The 24,533-nt window shown below is 41.6% G+C and overlaps 1 protein-coding gene across 1 annotated transcript; it reads right to left on the bottom strand.

Moving 5' to 3' along the window:
* Window positions 1–1,032: 1,032 nt before the first annotated feature.
* kcnj5 (potassium inwardly rectifying channel subfamily J member 5) lies at window positions 1,033–24,533 on the bottom strand. Its single transcript, XM_044032901.1, has 4 exons — window positions 24,366–24,533; window positions 15,997–16,079; window positions 12,020–12,893; window positions 1,033–2,454 (listed from the first exon to the last, which is right to left on the bottom strand). Exons 2-4 carry the CDS (start codon window positions 16,057–16,059, stop codon window positions 2,066–2,068), a joined length of 1,326 nt encoding a protein of 441 aa, XP_043888836.1. The 5' UTR covers window positions 16,060–16,079; window positions 24,366–24,533; the 3' UTR covers window positions 1,033–2,065.

The raw sequence follows: 24,533 nt of genomic DNA, 5'->3' as shown, positions 1-24,533 counted from the left end.
GCCTGTGTGCAGATAATTACAGGTTGGTCAGGTCTTCTTTTCCTGAATTTCAGGTAGATGGTGTGTAAACAATGTATTTACCAAAAGCCAATAAACGATAAACCTGTCATTTTGTCACACCGCTGCTGATGGAGATCAGCATCACACATGCTGTATCAGGCGATTTCCAGTGCATAATGGCACTGTCTTGTACACTCCCGTATACATTCACTCGCGCATACACATGTTACCGAACAAGATCGTGTTGTTGTTTTGGCCATGTTATGTTTATTCCCATGAGAACACACAGAAAACAGATGACATTCCAGCAATGAAAGATGATCTCTACTGACAAACAAATTATTTAGCAAAGGGGATATAAGATGCTCTAATGTGACAGTGAAAAATAAATACACTGATAATAATAATAATAAGAAAACATAAATAAAATAAATAAAAACATAGCATTTGGGAGCAGGGTTTTTTGAAGTACGCAGAATATCCATTTTCTTTTCATAAATGGTAACTGGATATTAATACATTATCTGGTAATATATTGTAGAAATTTCATAATTTGCATGCCTAAAAAATACCCTGTATTTCTTAATGTATTAAACTTACTTGGTAATGGGGAGGGCACAAGGGGTGATTCATGCATGCAAGCTCCGACTCTGTGTGTCTGTTTCCCAAAAAAAAGTCCTACAACTGGCCTTCACAGGACAAGTGTCATCTTTCAAAACCGTAGTTTCAAGAGCCGTAAACTATGTTAGGCAAACGACCCGGGGAGGCTTGTGGAAAAAGTGGTCAAAGTGCAGATTGAACTGAGTGTGGGTGGAAAAGAAGATTTCAAGTCATTAGGTGAAGGTTACCGCAGGTGTTCGGGTCAGCCAGGTACATCATTCATGACAGAGATCCTGCTCCCATCATCGCTGCTGTTGTGCAGCCTCAAAAGCCTCATGTCTTTTTGAATATTTTAAATAAAAAAAAGAAAACAAACACAAAAGCATACATGGAGCATTTTGTTTTGCTTGTGTCTGAAATATTCATGTATGGTGTAAAAAAAAGTACATTTCAAATAGCAGAGCATAAATATTTCATATAAATATTTGCACCTACATTTGAACATCACTTGTAATTAGGGCTGACATGCATCAGCCAGTAGCAGGTGGGTGGTTGGGTCAGTGTGGGGGTAATCTCAAGGGAAATTGTGCTTTACCAGGAAAAAGAAAATTAATGTTTTAGTTCCCACAGCAGGGAGGGAAATTAAATAATTCACCAACCATGATGTTTTCATGTAGTTAGTCAGTAGCATAGTACTTACCAGCATGTAACTCTTTTGTGTTAATTTCAAACCCTGAAAATTGGTATAAAATGAGGTACTTGCTGGTTCCTTTTGGGTCAAGGCTCTCAGACACAGAATGACAGTTTTTACAATGGTACAACCATGGACACAGAAAAGGAAATTGGATTGCGGTTGCTTGTACAAGTTGCCTTTTATAGAACAGCTCCTTACATCTTCTCTTGCATATGTGAACTAGAGGCCTTAATGTTTCCTCCTATAGGCGAGTTGGGTTTCAGACTCAACACTGACAAAGAAAGGAAATCATGATCTCCCACAATTCTTTTGACATGATCAAAAACAAGATCCCATTAGCACGCAGAAGCTGCCGTCAGACACAGTAGTTAAGTTACGAGACCAATACTTTGTTTAAATGAAGGTGAATAAACACGCTCTAAATCCAGAATATTGGAGTATCCATAATAAGCCCATGGTACTCTGTCATGGCTACCAGTTTTAGCTCAGGTTTAAGTAATACAACTTGAGCTGTTACAGCAGTAAGTGGTCATTATGATTATAAAAAGACAACCTGAACCACTGTCCTTAAAGTGTAGATATAGATATTGTACGTGTGCGTCTGTATGTGTACATCACTACAAAACCAATCTATACTATAGATTGACCCTCTAGTATCAGAATATTGCATGATTCGGGGACTGGAGATGGATGTCTGCTGACCATTGACTAAATTAAGCATTACACTGTCCTGTCATCTTGTCCAGTCTTTCCTCTCACTGAAGTGGCCAATCAGCCGGACAATCCATCAGCAAGGGGTGGCTCATCCCGAGCTGCAGCTAAGCCATTGGTCTCTCCTCTGTCTGCCCCTGAATTTCTCTCCTCGTCCTTGTCCTCATCCTGGCTCAGTGGGTCCTGGTTGGACAGGCAGTCCAGAGGGTCAAAAGTATGAATTTTAGGCTCGGGGCTGAGGAGCGAAAGCTGAGGCAGCAATGGCTCCACCCGAAGCTTCGCAGCCAGCTCCTTAGCGCTGCAGGTGGGAGTGTTGGTCTCGTAGACATCGTGGAAGTTGTTGTAGTCTACCTCGTAGAAGCCCTTCTCCAATGAGAGAACCGGTGTGAAGCGGTAGCCCCAAAGCACCTCCGTGTCCAGGTAGGAACTCCGTGCCTGGCATGTCATTCCTGTCACATGCATGGATAGGCACAAAACAAAACAAGCAAAATCAATGCGTCACGCACATGCACAAGGAAAGAAAAGAGGCAAACAGAGTGGGCAAGTAAACACACACACACACACACAGATGGAAAGAGATGGAGGGAGAAAGAGAGACAGCACCAGTCAATTATTCATGGCTGTACAGGAACTACACACAGAAAGGCTAATAACTATTCCTGCTAAACCTTCATCATGCTTTTATAATCACGGTGATTGGTAACACCACTTATCGGAACAGAGATATCTTTAATATGTTTTTGCTAATTAGCAAGTTGAAGATAAAATAGCATTGATATTTGCAAAATGTGCTACAGATGTTAAAACACAGTTTTACGATACTCTACATTACACTATTTTCATTACTAGTCAGTGAAAACATGGAGGTGACTCTTATTAGTTATTGCAGGAAAATCGGCACAACTAATAACGTCGCTGGTAAATTGTCTCTGTACACACACACACACAAGATCAGACACACTTTAAAAAATGTTAGCTGTGCAAAAACACAATCAAGTCTCCACTGTAAAAACAAACACTATTAAGAAGTATAGTAGCGAATGGGAATTACAAAACACACAATTATTCTAAAAATGAGGTGGTTCATTGTTACTGAGCTGCATGCTACGAGTCTTGGGTTGAGTGGAAACAAGAGGTGCTTCTCATTAGTGGTTAAGCTACAGGCACCATTGTTCTCTCTTGGGGGACACAGCTTTAGCATAAGTAATATAAATAAATGTTACAGATGCTAGGTAATGCGAAAACAAATCCGTGCATGAATTGTGAGGCAAGTTGGCGAATAATCCTACACACAAAACAAGCATCTAATTTACTCTCACACCTCGCACTGGAAACTTGAAGAGATAAGCTTCTTAAGGAGATGTGTCACTATTACTTTCTCTCTCTCTCACTGCAGTCTGACTTCATTATAGAATCTGTGGAATTTATCCTCCCACTGAGCCGGTAACATATGACAGGCACCGATCAAGCCTACAGATGTGGAATTTAGTGAGGCCTACCCAACAACCTGCTCAGCCAGTTGCAGGGTTACACAAGGCACTGTATCTAAATAGACATAGATTTCTAATTTCATGTTGAGCCTCACGTCTTTCTTCAGCTTTCCCTCTGAATACGAGTGGCCTAGTTTCCACATTTAACTATGTTTATTTCTGTGACTGTATAAAAAAAAATCAAAGACAATGACCCTCGCAGTGACACATGTTTCTACACTGTTTTGACAAAGAGTTTGATGTGTTGGTTTTATTATATTCCAGCGAAATACTTTGCAGCCCGATTTGCTGTTTTATCACTTTTTGGTACATATCAAGTTGCTTTTGACTTGAAATGTCTGGATGTTTGTGTAGAAATGGGCAGTCTGTTATTGCATGGTAAATATACTTTTATACGATTTGATCGAAATGTGACAGAATCAATTCCCAAATATGAAAAGGATTTCACACTTATCAGAATTGGACATTGACTACTACACAACGCAAACTTAAAATGTACCCAGAAATACTCGTATGCTCTCATATTCAAATACTTGTCTTCCGCACACTACTGATATCTAGGCTATAATTACGTTTATCATGATACTTTCTAATTATCAATTAATATATGTAGGACAGGACTCCAGTATATGTAACTGCATGTGAAACAAAGGGACAATATGTGCGAGAGGGAGAATGTTATGTGCATAAGAGTAATATATGTGAACGTGTGGTACAGCCATATGGTCACATTAGCAATAGAATTACAATATCTGTCTTCATTTATTGTCAGACCTCAGGACGAGCACCTGCCACAGTCCCTCCTGTGTTCTGAAAGGCTGTGGAAATTGTACTCGCTAGGTATTTACTTGCCTGCAAAAGCTTTTGTTCTGTTTTTCAATACTTTACTAAACAGTATTGATATTGGCCCATAATTTGAAGTTTTCCGCTCTCGCTCGTCTTGCTTTAAAGAACAACTAGTTTTGTCAGCCATTCATTGCATTTGTGCTGCAGACTTCTTTGTTAAAGAAAAACAAGGACAAGCAATGTTGTATTTTTCTTTTCTTTCAAAGGTGGCCCACAATTTACACCCTGTGCAATTCTACAAGTTGCAAACTATTATTAATTTTTTTGTATATAAAACAGCTTATTTTAAGTAGTCAACGCAAGCGCTACAGTAACTGTCAGTCAGAAAGCATCATTAGTTCTCATTCACACACCACTAATTTATCATGCACATGGAAGAGTATAATCTTTTTTAATCACTGCTGGCTCCATGTGATTATGATGTTATTGCAAAGTATGAATGTGCATGTTTAAAGTTATAATGGCAACCTTGTTATTGTGTAAACCGAGCTCTCACGCGGTTTATTGTCATACCATATATAGTATAGCGTGTGCAGTGCGTGTGACATTATCATGTTACGTGTGAAACCAGAGAAATCTAATCTGCCATGGGGCTTTTCCTAAGTTTATGGTCAACAGTTTATCTCGTCTCATCTGCAGGTGTAATTAAAATGTTGAAATTGCAAATGTTCTTCTTAGGTGAGTCACTGTCAGGTTACGGGAAGTGTGCATGCTGCCTTACTAGCACAACAGAAGGAAATGTGTCATCACTGTTATTAGACACCTGCACATTAACAATTTTGACGAGCCAGAATATTCAAATGTCATTGCGGGCGTAACTACGGCAAATACATGCTGCTGCTGCTGCTTTCATGTTGTGCACCCTGAGAGCTTATGACCTTTAGCCCACATGCATCTGACTAATTCATGCAAAGGGAAATTTTTGTCGTCACTTACTAATCTCTTCTCTGCTGTTTGATATACAGTGTTGCAGATCATAGCAGGGTTAATGTCTGTGTTAATATCTGTGTTTGCAATAATGTGTAATTATAGGTCTACACAGCAACGATTACAACTAAAACTGAACGGTTCTCCAAAAGCACATACACACGCTAAAAATAGAAATTCAAACCTAAAGATCAATCTGCCACAAGCAGGCAAAGCAGAGGCAGAAGAGTCACAGCATGGAGCAATGTTCCCCCCCGTGAAGGCCTGCAAGAATCGTGGGGAGGCAGAAAACATGGGATTCTATGAAGACCTTTGTTTGATGCATGTAAGCTAGTATATGCTTGAAGTTTGACTGATCCTAAAGAAAGTCAAACATGGGCATACGTTAGACGGTGTGTGCTGTGATGTCGTGTCTCGAGAATAGAGATAAGACGTGTAAAATGTGTGCCACCTCTCTTACTGCCTGTCACTCAGGTGATACGGTGATGTATAGCTGCGGGGAAAAGTACCAATGTATGTCAACCTCCAGAAATAATGGGGGTTGAGCAGTGGAAATGCTGAGGAGAGAAGAAATGCCAAGATTTCAGATGACTACTTATTTGTTTGCTGCTGCCACTCCAGAGGCAAACTTGTGCCACTTGTGGAGCACAGACAGTGAGCTCCACAAGGTTGTGAGCCTGCCGTAAAACAATCTTAAAAAAAGCGTGAGATATCTGGCCTACAAGATGGATTTTGAGTCAGATGGAATACAGAGTGTAGTATAATGTGTTTCACTGAAACACCTGATATTCCATCGCTGACTTTAACACTGTCCAGGCCGACCGACAAGGATTGCAGCTGGAGTGGTAAGAGAAGCGGCAGTGGACTTGTCTCTACTTTCTGCGGAGGCTGTAGTCCTTTAACCTTTCCACAAAAATCCTCAGCATGTTTGATGAGTCTGAGATGGCCAGTACTATCCTGTTTGCTATTGCATGCTGGGGCAGCAGGCTGAGAGCACTGGATACCAACGGACTTAATAAACTGACCTGAAAGACGGGTGATATTGTAAGGGTATAGAACTGGCAACAGTGTCAGACAGGAAAATTCTTCCCACTCTCTCAATAGCTTGCTTGTCCGACACAGAAGCACAGACTCATTCCACCACGTTACACCACAGAGCGCCACAAGAAATCATTCCTGCCATTTGCCATCAAACTGTCGAAGTGTCTAACACTCTGAGCCAATGGACTGGAATTGGACTCATTTCTATGAGCCTGACACTCTTCATTAATTGCACATCAACAAAATACCTACAATAATCCATGCGATATATATATAATGTGCAATACCTCTCTGCTCTTATACTATGGACAATTATGCTCTTATGTAATAGCACCAGGGATGCAAGTATTCTAATTCTGACACAAGCCCCTAAATAATAAAATCTAATGTTTGTCTGTTTGTTATCTTTGAATCTTGTTTCACTGTATTGTGCATCGTGTGCACCGCTGATGGAAAGCCACATCGACTTGTGATACTCGGTGGCTTCTGTGTAATTTCACAATACAAATCCTTTTAAATCTACCACTTTTCCCTAAACAAAACACAAGCTGATTGATTGCAGTTGGAAAATGCCCATCACGGTCTGTGCATGAAACGGAGGTGATTTCTGACAGGTTGTACAAGGAGGTCAAGTATCGCTGCCAGAATGCCACCATGCTGATGTGCATCAGTGTTGGAATAACGCGAAAGGAGGCCAGCGTGTGTACTTCTCAAACTATTGTTGACTGGCAGACATTGGACTGGAAAACAACGATACAGTGTAAAAATAATATCTTTAGATAGAAACCAGGTTTTCTCCCACAGCAGCAATTTTGTGAGTCCCTCAAGGATGCTGCAAGTCAAAACAATGACAAACAGATGAAGCGATGTTGTCACAGGTTTTGCAAGCTGTACAATGATAGAGCTCCATAGCATTCTACAAAACTCCTTGGTAACACCTCTATCTTATCACCCAATCACATGGCAGCAACTCAGTCAATGCTGAAGTTAAAACAGAGAATCCAAATACGGAAGAATGGTGATTTTATGTGACTTAAAATGTGGCACAACCATCTCTACTGTTTACAGAGAGTGGTCTGAAAAAGCAGCAGCAAAAATCCATTGTTGATGCCAGAGGTCAGAGGAGAATGGCCAGACTGCTTCGAATCAAATAACCACACATTACAATCAAGGTATGCAGAAGACTTTGAACCTTGAACCTTGAACCTTGAACCTTGAAGCAGAAGCCCTCACTGGGTGCCCCTGACCCTTTTTTAGGGTGTCATACCTTATGAAGTGGTTATATAAATATAATAGATTATCCAATTTTCAAAGATATCCAGTGTTGATCCATGGGTGGTTATGTGATGTGTGTCCTGATTTGCAGAGAATATTTTGGGTTGTGTGTTTGGGGAGATGGAAAACAAAATATAACGCTAATAATTTACAGAATCATTGAGTTGGCACTCTTGACATCAGCATTCATAAAAAGCGAGGTGTTGCTCATGGACAGCTTTACAGATTTCTGCAGCTCTGAGTGCCCATTAAATGGACACACACTCATTTTATGTCCATTAATGGTTTCAGTGTTGAAACACAAGGGCTAATCTACTGCACTGTCCATGGTGCTGAATTTGTAAACGTTCACACTCCATGTTAACTTGTTTTCCTGTTTTTTTGCCATTTCATTAACTATCCTTCTCGTCATGCTTTTGGATTTCTCTCTGCCAATAAATGTGACGCAGGCATATGTTATAGCTTGTTCTCTGTATTATTAGTCATTATTCTCTCCTGACAGATTTGTTTTGGATCGATAACATTATATTAAGTGCACACGACAAATGCTTCATTCTATACTACAGTGTATACACTGAATTGCTGGCTTGTGTGGTAACATTATTTAAAAACCAACATATTAAGTGATAACGGGGAGAAAGTGAAGTCAAATTTAAATGGATACATGGATAATGTATAAATAAGCTATAGTTAAGTCATCATATTAGCAGTGTAGCAGGTTAAATTAGATGTGGGTTGTAGATAAAATCATACTCATTGTTGGTTCATAATATGGTGCGTGGGTCAAATCTTGGACCTGCACAATATCTGTTAGCATTTTAGAATACGCAATAGCTCACTTAATCTCTTGAATAGCTGTGAAGACTACGACAAGGCCCAGTAACCAGTGCCATAGCAACCATGGTTGTACCACTCTAGACTCTACACTCATAGAAAATATGATTGACCAAACTTTGGCAGAGTTCAGGGTCACGAGGAACACTTACTCTACTTATAGTAGAGAGGATAACACGGAATATTCAACTTTGACATATGTGAGATGATTTGGTGCTATCATTTTCTCACAGGTAGATGCTGTGATCCCATTAAGGAATAACCTCATTTGGACAAATAATAAGAGCACTTGTCAGTGCTGTATGTATTTATATGCTCTGCAACAAAGCCTGAAATTGGAACTACATTGTTTTACTTTGTTGTTTCACTTTGTTGTTTCTTCCTAGTGTGTCATCCCTTGAGTTACCTTTTGTCGATTGTAAATGTCTACCATGCCCTGACATGTTTCACCTGTGTTTGGTTATCCCCAGTGTGATAGGCTTAGTTCAGATTAAACTAAGCTCAGCTTAATACATGTCACATGATGTATCACCTTTTCCATAAATAAGGGGAAACTAGAGGCATAGCTCAATACAGCCAACACACGTGACTTTTCTCTAAATGCTTTCCTTGCTGATATGTAGAGGTTCCAAACACCTTGGCCAGATAGTGATAAGCCATACTTATAAATAAACAATTTACCTGGAAAGCATAAATAAAGGAATTCACCCCTGGTTAAACATCAACAATATTTAAGGAAAATGCTTTCAGGACTCTGAGAAATGGTATATTGCTTATTTTATAAATTAAAGATGAGAACTAACCCAGACTGCAGCTGGTATAAACCAGTGTTGTTTTTGGCAGCCATTCTAGATTTAGTTAGTTTTAGTCTTTTGGACTAAAACGCTTATAAGTTTTAGTCTATATGTGATAGTTTTAGTCACGTTTTAGTCATTTCTGTATGTGATAGTTTTAGTCACGTTTCAGTCATTTCTATATGTGCTTGTTTTAGTGACGTTTTAGTCATTTCTATATGTGATAGTTTTAGTCACGTTTTAGTAATTTCTATATGTGATAGTTTTAGTCACATATAGAGCCGACTCTAGATCGGCTCGGAAGGGCTTGGGGCGAAGGTGGTTTACAGCGAACCCCCACCCGGACCTCGCCGCTTCTCGGGGCCGTGGACATGTGCACTCGCTGAGTCATCGTTGACGAAAACAACACTGGTATAAACTTGTTATTTCCAGAGCTAGTACAAGAATGAAAACAAGGATCGTTGTTGGCAACACTAACATATATGACTGGGCTTGGCACCGGTAACCGTAAACAGTGTCGTAATCACTTTTTGTTTAGAGCTAAATATTGTGCTTAACTTTATGGTTTAGGGCCAAAAACGATCACTTCAGGTTTTGTGATTGTATATGTAGAATAAAAAGTATACAGGACACATCGACGGAGGCATATTTCATTATTTAGTACAATAGCTGTGATGGCAAAAAAAGTAAAAGTTTACTCGCTGTCCACAAATAAAATCTGTCCAGTAAATGCCTTAATCAATTTTGAAATGTTGGAAATGGGATTGTTACTAAGATACAAGTTATTATTGCTTTTTTGTAATGGCATTTGATCACTGGGAACAAAAGTACCCATGTGTAAAGTGATGCTTATTGTTTAGTTTCTCATTCCCAAAGCACTCATTAAATTATAAACCTGTGCTTGATATGAGACACCTGGACTTATGTTGTATTATTAGAATCATGACAAAAACAAAGGAGCAAATCTGCATGAGACCTAAGGAATGACCAGACTATCAATTGATGCCTAACCCCACTGACAGAGCAGATTCATCACTTAAAACACAGCACGTGGAGTTGCTTAGTCGGCTCTGAATGTCCTTACAGCCTCATTTATTTGTCATTTCATCAATTTGTAAATTTTTATAGCCAAACTGCACTGATTAGTCGAGGCATGCTGCGTTTAACAGCTCATGCATCGCCACGCACTTGACATTTTTATCCCTGCGATAATTCTGTTACTTGATTATAAACACTTAAATAACCACTCATTACAACCAAGGTGTGCAGAGAGTGTGAATGCACAACACACAGTCCTGACAAATTATTTGAACGCCAATTACCCATAAACTATATGAGCAAAGCTCACATCCTCCAGTCTGTTTGTGAAGTCACAATAGGGTTAACAGGGGACACACGGATACTGGGAGGGCTAGTTTTGATGATCGTATTGGTGCGTTGCCTAGCATTCAAGGACAGTGACGACATAAACCCTGCCTGATGCCATGGTCCCTGTCGGTGAAGCAAAATGTGATTTAATGTCAGAGTGAAGAAAGCAGCAGCATGAGCAGGAAGCATGATGACATGACCACTGGTGCTTTGGTGGGGAAAGAAACTAAAAAGAAATAGAGCAGAAATATTCAGATACTTGCAACACCATGCCTGGCTGCATTGAATAGCTTGGCAGTTGTGTGCCTTTTTTAAAAAAACAAAAAAAACAACAGTTATGTACTTCTACACGCTCATCATCAGCCAGTCTCACTCACTGATGCAGAGTACAATGATATTCAAAGTAACATGTATAATGCATTGTATTAGTATTAGTATTATAATTAGTCCTTGAACAGCTAATCCCTGAACAATAAACCGTGCATTCATTGTGCTTATAAACAATAAACGATTCAGCCAATGCCCCACAGAAAAACATGTGAGATCATCAAATTAACAGCTTGTCATGGGCCATGCCGTGAAGATGCCTGTATTCATCAAGGTAAAGGGGTGAATAATAAAGATAATTGCATGCTTATGACTTAGAGATGCAGATGCTACAAGTTTCCTTTTGCTGCCTTGACTGGCTGCAGGGAAATAAGAGCTTTGTGGAACTTTACTGTACCATGTCTGCCTCTTAAATGTAACCAGCCTGGAGCACTTTTAAGAACTGCTTGTCTTTTACCCAAAACACAGACCCGCACTGTGGGTGTTTACGCTTCATTCATTTTGAAATAAACACTATCAAGACATAACCATGAAGTAGTAACAGGGGAAATGCGGGGTCTTTTGAGCACAAGGAAACATTTATTATGATCGGCTTTCAATTGTTTGCCTTGCTTTAATTGTTGCTTAAAAACTAATTTGCAAATGACTTCATGCAGGTCAGAGACGACGGCAAAAAGAACGCTTTCCATCTTTCTTCAGAACGCAACGTCGAGTGAATTATCAAACTTATATAATCCTCATTAAATTCTCCACTAACTTTAATCCGAAATGCATTACTATTATTCATGTCTCACTTTAAGAGTCGATTATCTGTTAATGTTAGTCTCTCCGTCTTTCCATCCATTACTATATTATCTTTTACAACCTGAAGCTCGCGCAGACACTCACTTGTGCTCTTCCTCTTTTAAGCAGTGCAACTTTCCATGCGAGCCACTTCTGCCTTTCCATCCATTTAACCATCCTCCCATTCCACCCACTCAACTCACTTCCAGCAATCATCCATCTATCTCTGTCTCTTGCTATCTATCTGTCATCCGTGCATCTTTCCATTCAAACTGTCTTTGTGTTTATCCATCTCCATCTTCCACCCCTTACTACCCCCACTTCCATACCTGTGGCCTCCACCATTCCCTCAAGGATAACCACGATCTCAAACTCCTCCTTCTCCATTTGAGTGAATGACATCTCCCAGAAGGGGCTCTTCTCATTGATCTCGTGAGAGATGATTAGTGGCGACACCAGGAACAGCCGGTCGTCTCCCGTGTCAAAGCCGATGTTGATGTCAGTCTGGTTGAGTGGGATGAACTCCCCCTCCTTGGTCTGCTGTGACCGGATCAGCTTTGCTCGGATTGATGCCTCCACGATGTGAGAGTTCCTTAGGTCGCCCACCCGAAACATCAGGCACATCTTGTTGTCTCGCACTGCGATAACAGCCTTGTGTGAAAACATGAGGGTCTCTGCGCGATTCTTTGGCTGTGAAATTTTCACAAACATGCAGCCCACCATCATGGCATTCACAATAGAACCCAAGATAGCCTGCACCAAAAGCAGTATGATACCCTCAGGGCATTTTTCTGTGATCACACGGTAACCATACCCAATGGTGGTCTCAGTTTCAATGGAGAAGAGGAAGGCTGAGACAAAACTGTTAAGGTTCTCCACACATGGAGTCCAGCCCTTCTCGTCAGCATGCAACAAATCGCCACGGATGAGTGCTATCAGCCACCAAAGGAAGCCAAAGAAAAGCCAGTTGACAACATAGACCAAAGTGAAGATGAAGAAACTTAGACGCCAGCGTAGATCCACTAGCGTAGTAAACAAGTCACTGAAGTAACGGTAGGTCTCTTGTACATTTCCGTGGTGGACATTGCACTTGCCGTCCTTCTGCACATATCGCTGCCGTGGCTTCTTCGCCGGGTCAGAAATCAAGTGGGTTCTCTCTGTCGTGATTGGAGCATCCCGCAAGTGTTTAGGAAGCTTCTTCACCTAAATGGAACAGGAGAGATTCAGAAGGAAGGAAGCAAAGTGAGGAGAAGGATTATGGTCAATCAAAAACACAAAGCTGAGAAAACAGTGGCGGTTTTGAATGGTGGGTGTACTTTATATTGGCCTAATTGATTTGTGTGTGTATATAGATATAAATATATATATGTATCTATATACACGTGAAAACTGAAACTGAAGGACATGACACAGGGACACACAGGTCTTTGTCAATGCTGGCCCAGCTCCAGCTGGACAATCTGGCTCCACAGCTGTGCCCTGCCTCTCTCTGTCCCCTGTGCTCCCTTCCTCACACCCTATGGGACACTGACAGGCCTGGATTGGAACACATCTCCCATCTTTCCCCAATAAACCCTTTTGCCATCCTTATAAGGAATGCCATATGCCTGGGCACGTGAGCTAAAACACACGAAAACATGTAGGGACTTAATTGGCCATTTTCTTTGACCATCTTCTTGGACGTACTCAAACATCCATACATAACAAACAGATACAAACAGGAAAAAAGGTTAAGGACACTTTTAAAATTGACCATTGACACATGGACATTTTTCAAACTGAGACTACGTCCATCCAAGTGGTGTTTTCTAACACAATGATATTTCTCTGTCACATGTCTGTAGCCAAAATAAAACATCGTAAAATGTTTATCATCAGACTAATCATTTACACCGGACATACGTGTGCTGATGTAAACAGGAGGCTGTTGTTTGCACACTTCTGTCAGATCATTGTGGACCAAAGGTGTATACAGATTTGAATCCTTGCATTTTAAAACAAAGCAAAAAAAAAACAAAAAAAAACGAGCTGATAATTAAAATGCTTTGTCATGACAGAGAAAGGCCCTTGTTCCTCGCTTCTGTTTCTAATCAGACACCTGTGACCCAGCCCTCTGTAGAGTTGTGACAAACTGGGTGAGAGAAAGCCATTTGTCCCTCTCATTGTTAGCCACATTGCATATATAGTAACCATGCCTGTTGCAACACAGTGTCCCTTGTTGGTTCATGTATTGCGATACGATAAAACAGAGTTAGTGTTTAATCTGTAGTTTCGCGTTATTACAATTTCACTTTACACACTGGGGCAAAAGGAGGAAATGCCGGAATACTACTTCTAGTTATACCCTTGGTAACATCAGTGTGTACGATTTAGGTAAAAGTATTTAAATTACATGAAATAATGTTATAATAACGATGTTGGAGCGTCAACAAACTAAACACTTGGAAGGTCAGGGTATTTGCAACCTGCAATTTCACCAATAGATAATGCTAAATATGACATACTGTCCTGTTAACATGTGCATAAACATTCAGAATGGTAGGCTATGTAATGAGTGTTGGATCATATTCCAAGGGTGGTGTGGATATGAGGGACAATAATGTTGGCTTCTGCTAATGAAGAGGTTTATTTAAACAGTGGATTTTGACCGTCGTGTTAATTTGCTTTTGTTTTCTATGAGTTCGTGCACATGTTCTTGCACACGTAACATGAGACCACTTGTACAAATGTTATTGACCCAGAAACTTCCATCCTTTTGTGCTTACACCAAGTTCTCCTCTGTGCTATCACAAAGACAATCTGTGTCAGTTTAGCAATATCCTTGCTGTGCCTTCGTTTGGAGAGCCCGGGTAATAAAATCTGTCAGACAGATTTAGTAAGGGGTTTCACTCAGACGCTGGGTGCCCTTTCACTGCTGACCTGTGTACATACACATACACTTAAGGATATTGATTTGAAGGGGTCCCTGTTTAAGGCACATTATGACAGAGGAATTAAAAGACGGTGCATGTTGACCTGCATTGCAACACGTGGGCTTGATGACAATGCACTCACTAAATGTCACTGGGCTCCCTTATTACCAACTCTATTTGGGGTATTGGATCAAATATACAGACAAGATCATTTAATGTGAAGGTGGCTGTTTTAAAATGGTTCTTTATCAGGACGACACTGCTTGTAGACAGCCAAAATAGGCTCGTTCATTTCCACACTTCCAGCTGAGGTTAATTGAGTGATAGATGAAGCTGTCACAACCAGTGCCATCCAATCTTTGGCCTTTGTAGTCGATACAGTCCCTGGGGACGGTGGTCATAAACAAATTCATTAGATCTCTCTGCGTGGCAGTGGTAAGTGGTAGGTGTTGTCCCTTATTGAGCCTCTCTGTCCATGCTTGGTTTCACCGCAAATCCCAATCAGCAGGATTATCAGATGACTAGCGCAACTCCACCATTCATTATTGGGCAGGAGAAAGGCGCTTGTGCTTTGTCGGAAGCTTAATCTATAATCTGCACCACTGATTTCATCTGTGAAGAACTGTATATCTGCAGAATATCTCGGCCTTTTTAACATTCTTTAAAGCCATCCGTCTGGTTTTCCTTTATCACTAACATAAAGACACGTTGTCCTTATGATTCATTCCTATGTCGTGGTTTTATCCTTATCTTTCTCATGTTTTTAACCCCCACCCCCAGTCTATCATATCTCATGTCTCCCACCCACCACTTTTTTTCCCCCGCGTTTGTTCCGTTCAACAACTTGGGCATGTAGTGTAACTGACTGGACGCCTCGTGTGGGACAGATTTGCTCTGCACAGAAAGAGGCTGTCATACTCGACCTGTTCATTTATTCACTTAATAAATTATTTGTTTGCATGGTTTCATTTCGGACTGGTGCGATGTGAAGCCACTTAACTGGATGGGGTGGGGTGGGGTGGGGGAAGGGAGGTGAGCGAAAAACAAGCAGGTTGGACAAGACAACATGATTCGATGACGGTAACAACATCAGCGGTAATACCATACCAATAGACACCGATTACAACAGCAAGAACATTAACATTCACAACCACATGTGTGCATCTGCGTGTAGTTGGGAATTAGAGTGGGGGATTACGTGAATGTGTGGTTGGCTCTCAGCAGCAGGCCTGTCAGGACCCAGACGCACAGAGCGTCCAGCAGTCCCTCAAGCCAGGTGAGACCTGAGGCCACCAATCCCAGGGACAGTGCATGACACATGTTTCCCACCATTTTTTTTATATCCATTTTGGAAAAACAGGAGTTGGTGTCTAGGCATAGGCTGTGCAGGTTACCTGTGCGGGCGTGACTCCTATCTCCATGTTGTGGTCCATGAGGACTCGAGAATCTCCTGCCATTCTCAGCTGAAGCTCAACACCTACGGGAACAAAACAAATACATTAGTGTCTTACGTAACACATGCTTTATATGAATAATTATAAATATCTTGTTGCCATTTGCATTGTCAGAAAGAGCTTGAATTCGCTGATCAGCAACTTTCAATTCAACTAGTACATCAAAAGGTCAAAGGTCAAAGATCCAGTCCCCAGTGACTATTGCAAACAATCTACATCCATTAGGCCTTTCAACCTTTCAACCCTCAGCAATCCAAATTGCACATCCACTTTGTGAAGCACACACATTGTGTCAACGCTAACAATGTTTTGTTGATATGCAGTGCAGCCCCCTCCGGCGCAATATTTTCTACTTGTCATTTTAATTGTTACAATTTGTCAATATGTCAATATTTGCTGTAGTGTAATTAGAGCCTAAAGAAACACACAAAGGCAGTGTGAACTGAAAGGTCAGATGTTCAACACAGTGAGATGTTTGCACTTATACAGATATATACATATTGAAGGAGCTATTTATACGGCAACCTTTGTTTTTACTCGGAAATCTGTGTCCTGCTCTCTTACAATGATATTAGCAGATGTATCTTCACAGTGTGTAGCTCAGTATCACAACATGTATCATTCTGGTGATAACAACAGTGATCGCGATGATGTGGAATAACAACAAAAATTGTGTGCTTGCTCCAAACAGTAGCCACACAGTGGGATGATAAGGGTGCTGCATTGTCGCAGCTGGAATACTAAAGTTAGACATTTGCTGTTATCGTCACATGGCAGATGACCAAGTGTCCCGTACTGTTTTCTATTTTGCTTGTACAATGAGGAATTGGGCTCAGGTGCAGCAATTTGCACTGCATCATTTTTCTCAAAGAGGAGGCTTATTATTGGCATAATCTCCAGGTGCTCCAGCTATGTGTGACCTCAGGCAGACAATGCATGCTTGCACAGTTATTGTATTGACGCACAAATGTTTGCACACAAACATTGTGCGCTCTTACATCATGCAGGGGCATCTTGAAAAAAAAAAAGAATTCCGGCGTCAATCCAGTTGCCCCTTTTGATTTGAACTGAATCGAAGCGTAATAGAACACGCAGACGATGAAATAAAATGAAATGTCTTTGTGGTTGTTTTGGATGCACAGCTCTAGGTGATGCGCCACTAGTGCACAATGTATGATGTCATTTCTCTGCTCTGCTGAGATGGATTTTTCAAAACAGGTAAACTGTTGTGATGTGTCCAAAGAGACAGGAAAGGGAGAAAAAAAAAGAACTCCATCAAAGCCTCCTGAATGATGTGGGAATAACAGCCACTGCTGTAGTTATGAAGGGGAGTGGGGTATGGAGGCGAGTGTGTGGCAAACCTCTGATAAAGCCCTAATTTTAGCAGCAATCTTACGACACCTTTGGAGCTCCACAAGAGGCAATTGACTTACAGAGCCTCTGGGTTTTGTTTGACAATAACCTACTCTTAATTTAGTAAAAAAATATATATATAAATGAATACAAAGAAAAACCTTTGCTGTTGGTTTAGGGCCTTAACAACATCTGCAATTTCCTTGTCATCTGTCTTTGATGTTACTCTGTTTGATCGCTGACAAGCAAGAGGAGGGAGAGCAAAAGCAAGCGCAGGGAAGTGAGAAGAACACGTCACAAATCAGATCCACACAGGAATGCGGTGTTGACATTGATGGTCCAAAGCAAAGGGCACAGTGACGTGACAGGCATCTGAGCGGGGAAAAGACAGACAGACAGCAGAGATGTAGCACACACACACACACACACACACACACACACACACAGCACCAGCTTCTGGGAAAACCTCACAGAATACATTACAGGGGTTGCTTTTTGAATCATTTTAGGTTCTCTCATGAATTATACATGACTCCCCGGAGATCAGTGAACTTCAGACCTGTGTATATTTTCAGTGAGGCTGTGATTGCACCGTCAGTTTCCAGCAGCAGGCTCAACGAGCCCAAATGAGAGGTGTTTGAACATGGATAACAGCCGGGGTGATTTATCTTAGTGCTTTAAGAGGGTAACAAGCATTTATCTTGTTAATGGGAGAGTGACTGGCTCCTTTGGCTGGATTGTGTTTGTGTCCTGATAACAAGAGCACTCATATGATGTCCTTAAGGCCAAGACAAACATAGCAAATCCAGGGAACTTGCTTCCTAAGGGATACCTATAGTACGTATATTTCCCTTTGTCTTGACCGTGCACGCTTCAAAAAATAATCTGTACAACGCACAACAAAATTTGGCTTGTTCCTTTTAAACCTGTGGCAAAATCTATAATTTTCCAACAGGGCATGTAATGCATTGACTAGCGCTGCGATTTAATTTTGTACAATTATACGACCACAACTTCAGAAACGCGTGTGGTCAGTGGATAAAAGCCAAGAGTTGGATTCTATCAATTCTAATCAGTGCCCCAATAAGACCTCGCAACAGCCTGAATTATAATTCTCACTTGATCAACGTTAACTGTTTAATTATTTTTCTTTTTCTTTATTTCCCATTATACAGATGTAACCAATTTAGCCTCTGTTCAGAAACACTGTTTCCTGCTTGAAATTGCACAGAATTTGTAAAGTTTTATTAATACGACCAATGCTGCTCGCTACCCTCAAGTACAAACACTGTGGTTCCAATGATTAACTGTTGAAAAATATGACCCCACCACCAAAAAAAACAAAAACAAAAACAACATGTTGTGTTTTCTGTCTTCCTGAGTCTTCCTCTTCTCCTCTTCTCCGGGTTGTAACCCTGCTGCTGAGCATGACCGGCTTACAAATGGCAGTATGATGTTGCACACTCAGCACTGCATCTCGAGTTTACAGTACAGATTTGACTACTATTGGGCACCCGTCCATGGATTTTGAAGTCATAGCCTGTGATTTTCTGTTGGTTCATCAAATACAATGCTTACACTGAGTGCACAGGGGAAAATAGAAAAGAAAGAAGAAAAAAAGACGGAGGGATTGAAAAGAAAGAAGGACCACACTGCAGCGGTTTTGCACTTTTTAAAAGCAAAGAAACAGCAACTCTTTTCACTGAATCACTGCATCAGATTGGCATCTACACTGGAGTCAATCCAGCTTATCTGCTGTCTCTGACTGTGGGCCATGGTGGCACTGCAACTTTCTACTTCCTTTATCCTTTTCCCTCATTCACTCCACCCCTTGAGTGAAAGCAACGAGTCATGGTTGCAGGACCGGTCATAATTATGTCCGGGGCTAAGACTGGCCCGTGAAATAACATGGCCTCATCCCTATCTCTGCTCACTTATGACACTTTGAGGTTGGGTGGGTCAAATGACTTAAAATGGCCCCAGCTAGTTTGGCTCCAGGCAAAAGGAACACACTCTCACACACACACACCCGGGACCAATCAATTGCATACACACACACACACACACACACACACAAAGTTTCTACCATCCCCATTATGCCCGATAGTGAGCTGAGTGTATCCTGTTGTGTCCTTCTCATGGCTGACCTTCTCTGGAGTGACATTGCTGCATCGAGACGTTTGACTCACACGCGAGAAACAATTTCCTTAATGACACACACACACACACACAGCAGTCTCTCTGTCCTGGTTTCAATCTCCCTCTTACAGTAGCCTACACTTTTGTGGGGCACATGCTCTGCTACGAAAAAAATGTGACAACCAAGATTTCAAATGTTGAAGTGAGCGTGGATGGGATTCAAATCCCAACACCTATTGGAGCCAAATAACACCCTCTTCAACCCTGCTGGCCTGAAGAGTGATGAAGAGAGATGAGAGATGTCGGTGGGTGGACATGTTCCCCGACACTATTTTGTCCTTTTATCAGGTGTGGGTCTCTCATTGCTGTGATTTATGGCTTTAGATCTGATTCCTTATATGCCACTGCGATCTGTATTTGAAGCAAAAATAATAAACTGGAATAATGATGAGGAAAGAGTGATGTGAGAGAGAGTAATCTTCGTATTTGTTTATAAATCAAATCCATTGATTCGTACCGAACAATGCATGATGTTCTTTATTCATATGCCTCATCTCACTGTAAAGGACGGGGGGGGAACAGGGAGGATAGGAGGCCATTAGCGGGGTGGGGCTGGGCTGCAGAGCCCGGCAGCACATGCAGAATGCTGGAGGGGCCAAAGGTCAAACGATCTTGATTGAAATTCCTGCCATGCTTCACTGTGTCCCTGTACTTGTCCCTTTGAGGAGCCTCCTTCTCGATAGTCAGCACGTCCCCAGTCATGTAATGAGACGGTGACCCTGCAGTTGCGTGTGCAAAATCCTCAGATCCGCTTGTTTAAACCCACTGTGCTGACGGCACAGTGCACGGTGCAAATTAATCTGAGTTGTTTAAATGTGAAGCGCGTTGGTGCTGAACCCCCCACCCCCCCAGCAATTACTTAAAAAAAAAACCTAACAATTAAATAAAATATATAAGAAAAACATCCACGCTGTCACTCAGGCCTTATTAACACACAGTGTTAGTTGCTATGTGGGTTAATGAGCTGCACATATACAGGGACGTGCTTCCCCTGGGTGATGAATGCTGACGCTTCATAAATGGTTATGTAAAAGCCTCCAGATGTGGATTAGACCTGAATGTGTAATACAGGACAACTAGGGACTGTGATTACTAAGTCCTTGTCCTGTATATCATACACAGAATGAAACAATATCCAACTGTACGTGTATGAGGTGGGCTATTTACAAGAATTTACATGATAAGATTGCAGGAGCTGTGTAACACAATCGGCATGAACTCCTGTGTGATTTGGTTTAACTGGCCCGACCTGAATGCTGATGAGCTGGACACAAGACGGTGTAACACATCTCTGTCATTGTCTCTCAGGCTTAACAAAGGAGTTCTCATGAATGGAATGAGGCATCCGCCTTCATTAAACTAACCATATAAAGGCTGGTGTAGCCACAACGTCTGAGCCAGGAATGAGATACTGCAAACCTTTCGCTTTCTTCTACATAACCTGTTGGCGACAGATGAGCCAGGACTTGCCTGGGAATGTGCATTTTCACACGTGTAGGTATAATCTGTGACGGATCACACTCAGCAGTCTGGCATTTCTGTCATGTAAATGTTATTAATTCCAGAACTACCACTTGGTCAGTATAAAAACTATTAGAAATGAGCTCAGTGACAGATGTTAGGTAATACTTTTCACAGCTGCATGGCGTACATTTTGCGATTAGCCTATTTTTGTGCTGGTCCACTAGTAGGGCCTCAACTAAATATTTGATTTCTCTGTCAATCTCGATGAATGGTGGATTAAAATCTCAATTTCCTTTGAAATATGAAGGCAACGAAAACCTAATATACTGGAGCTGAAAAGTCTTTTTAATTATAAAAAAAAATACTCAAAAATGTTAATTGAGCATCAAAGTAGTCGACAGTTCAGTTATTAATGGATAAATAATAAGTGCTGCCTGTGTATGCTCCCTGTAACACAACACTTTTCAGTCAAGATGGTGGCACGCTCTTGTTCAGGTCGAAAGAGACGATGGTTACTGTGTAAACTTGCTTGAGATGACTGTGTGTGAGGAAGACAACTCCCTGAAATACTACAGGGGGAATATAAGAGATGAAGTATGCGTGCGTACAGTGCGAGAGTGACCTGGACTCTTATTTACAGTAACAGAACTACAGACATGTTTACTCATGCGGATATGTGAAGCGGCTCTCCACAAAACGCACAAAGAAAGACCTTTAGGGTTATATATATGTGTTGAGAATTTTACACACATGTCATGAACGTGTGCGCATGTGTGTGTGTGTGCTGATTTAATAGAATTAGGATTTGGCTCAGATTAAGAAAAGGTATTTGCGTGTGATCGTTACAGTGAGGCATAGGGCTGAGGGAGGGTAATCAATATGATACATCTCTACAATTATAGAGAGACATTATAGTGTATGTGAGTGTGTGTGTGTGTGTGTGTGTGTATGAAGGGACCATGTACAATAAAAAACCCATAAATTGTGCCATTTGATGCATTGCACCAGATATATCCTGGGGCTAATTTTCATCTGTGGTCCCCTGACAAGTCACAATTAAAACTAGGCAAATTGCACATGCACACGCGTCAAACAACAGACACACACTCAGTGGTGAGTAGGTTCACCTTTTTGTCCATTCATCATTCATGTTGACTTACTGTAGGTGACGCGGACGAAAAGGAGATCCATGCAACTCTCGAGCACGCAGAGGGGGGCAATTTATGTTTCATGTTGGCGCTGTAGGCTGCAGCAGCAGCTCAGCGTGCTGTATTAACTTTTATGAATTGTGGATAAATACATGCAGCAAGAAGTGTGTGGGCCACGTAGCATTAATCTGGCAATCGTTAGAGGCAGATTTATAGCGACGTTTTCTTTAGGGGTTGACAAGATTGTGTGTATGCATTCATTTTTCTAAAAGTAAAGTGTACAAACTAGAGCTCAAGAAGTATAAATACATGGTAACTAGTTCTGTTGCATAAATAAAGCATTTGCATAAAGGTCTGTGAACCGCCACATGACAAAACATTGCATTTTTATGCCGCTCTCTGACATGCACACATTTTCCTGGCTACTAAATATGAGGAGAAAAAAAAACACACACATCATGCCTGGCTAAGCTTTTGACACAAATGTGCCGCTGTGGTATTAGAGAATGTGGATCTGCTGAAGAGCAGAGCTTTCCCCACATCCCCTTGAGACACAAAGTCTTGACTAAATAAACAGATCCAATTAATTATTCACTGTGTGTCTTCTCTTTGGAGAGTCTTCTAAGATTCTGCTGCGCATTACATCAACCCTCTGCCCTCTTTTGTCCTCTCGTTAGGGAGATCAGGGCATGGATAATAACTGAGCAGGAGAGGCTCCAGGTACACACACAGCACTGAGTTGCAGCTACAATGACAGCAGTGATAATAAGGTCAAAAGGCCATCCATCAAAAACCATTACATCTCAGTAGCCCACACTCCCACATACACTCTTTAAATAGTCCATATTTCAACCAGCTGTGAGCCAGGTCACAGTACAGTGGAATAAAGTAGGCTGAAGTATGGCAAATAGGTAGGTTCTGTATAAAAGACATGCAATTACTAATTGTTAGAGTCAGAGTCCTTGTGCTACGAAGGATTTGGGCTGGTAATGTCATATTTTAGTGCTACATAGATGGCTTTATTTGTCCATGATGCGACAAACTAACGATGGAGTCCGCACACTATCTGGACACTTGACATTCCTCCGATGGTGAGGATACGAAGAAGGTCAGGGTAAAGTGTGCTCTGTCAATGCGGGCGCTTACGCCCCTGCATTGTCATCAAAGTTTTACAGTGACAACTCTGAACTGGTGCCATACAGCCGGGGAGAAAATAGAGGTGTACATCAGATGTTGGCTAATCTTCAGTCCAGAGAGTGTTTTCCAGGGAATCAATGTGAACGATTTTCTCTCAATGTCTTCCGTGTGGCTTACAATATTCATGGAAAACTGCCAAGAGCTATATCACTACCACACACTGCTTTATCTGCTGTTTTTATTGAACATTTAAAAACATGTAGGAGCTGAAACATGCAGCACTGCGTGCCACTGTGTGGTACTCCACCCCCCCCTCCACACACACACACACACACACACACTCTCTCTTGTATCAAACCACAGATAGATGCACATTCACTTGTTCCTGCTGCTCTTGTAAATCTCCTGCATTGCACTGAGAGAACTACAGCATCGTACACGAGAACAGGCAGAAGCAGCAGGACTGTTGACAGGCTTTTCACTGCTTGCGTCAGAGAAATCCATCGGCTTTTTGATTACCCAGCCCCCACTGTGAGGGCAAGGAGATGCATGGTGATGATCTATGTATCTCTGCAATGACACAAGATGAAGGAGTCAATGACAACAGATGAAGGGGCCATATGGCGAAGGAGGCAAGAGTTCCTGCTCGCCCGCTTTCCAAGTGTCTTCAATTGTCTCCCATCCCCTCTTGCTATCTGCCCTCATGCCTCTGATTCGATATATCTGACTCTTGCAGTTTTTGATCTCTCCTCAAGTAACGTGCACTTTTCTTTTTTTTTTCATACCAGGCAACCCACTCCAGATTGGATTTGTGGCAGTGCAATGAAACACATAATGCAATCACAGCATGCGATGCCGTCCAGAGACAAATTGAGCCGAGGCAGCTTGGATGTGGAGCCACAGTCGTATCATGCATCAGCGGCTTTTAAACCTTCCCTCTCCTCTTCTGCCTGCCTCTCTGAGCCTCTTCCTCTGCTCTTCTCCTCATCAGCCGCGCACAAGGCTTACCTTCAGGTCTCTGCAGGAGTGGCTGGCAGGCTCCCTTCCAGTCATTTCACAGCTGCTCTTCTCCCCAGGATTGTGCACTCCTTCCCTGGCTTTGTGCAATCAGCAGCAGCCCTCCTGCTTCACTCCTGCTACCCTGCTCCTTCTGCTCTCACTATCTACTCCTGTGTG

This window comes from Solea senegalensis, linkage group LG8 (genome assembly GCF_019176455.1).
Source record: "Solea senegalensis isolate Sse05_10M linkage group LG8, IFAPA_SoseM_1, whole genome shotgun sequence".
Taxonomy (NCBI): Eukaryota; Metazoa; Chordata; class Actinopteri; order Pleuronectiformes; family Soleidae; genus Solea; species Solea senegalensis.
The sequence above is the reverse complement of the archived record's forward strand: the minus strand, read 5'-3'. Positions and strand labels throughout refer to the sequence as shown.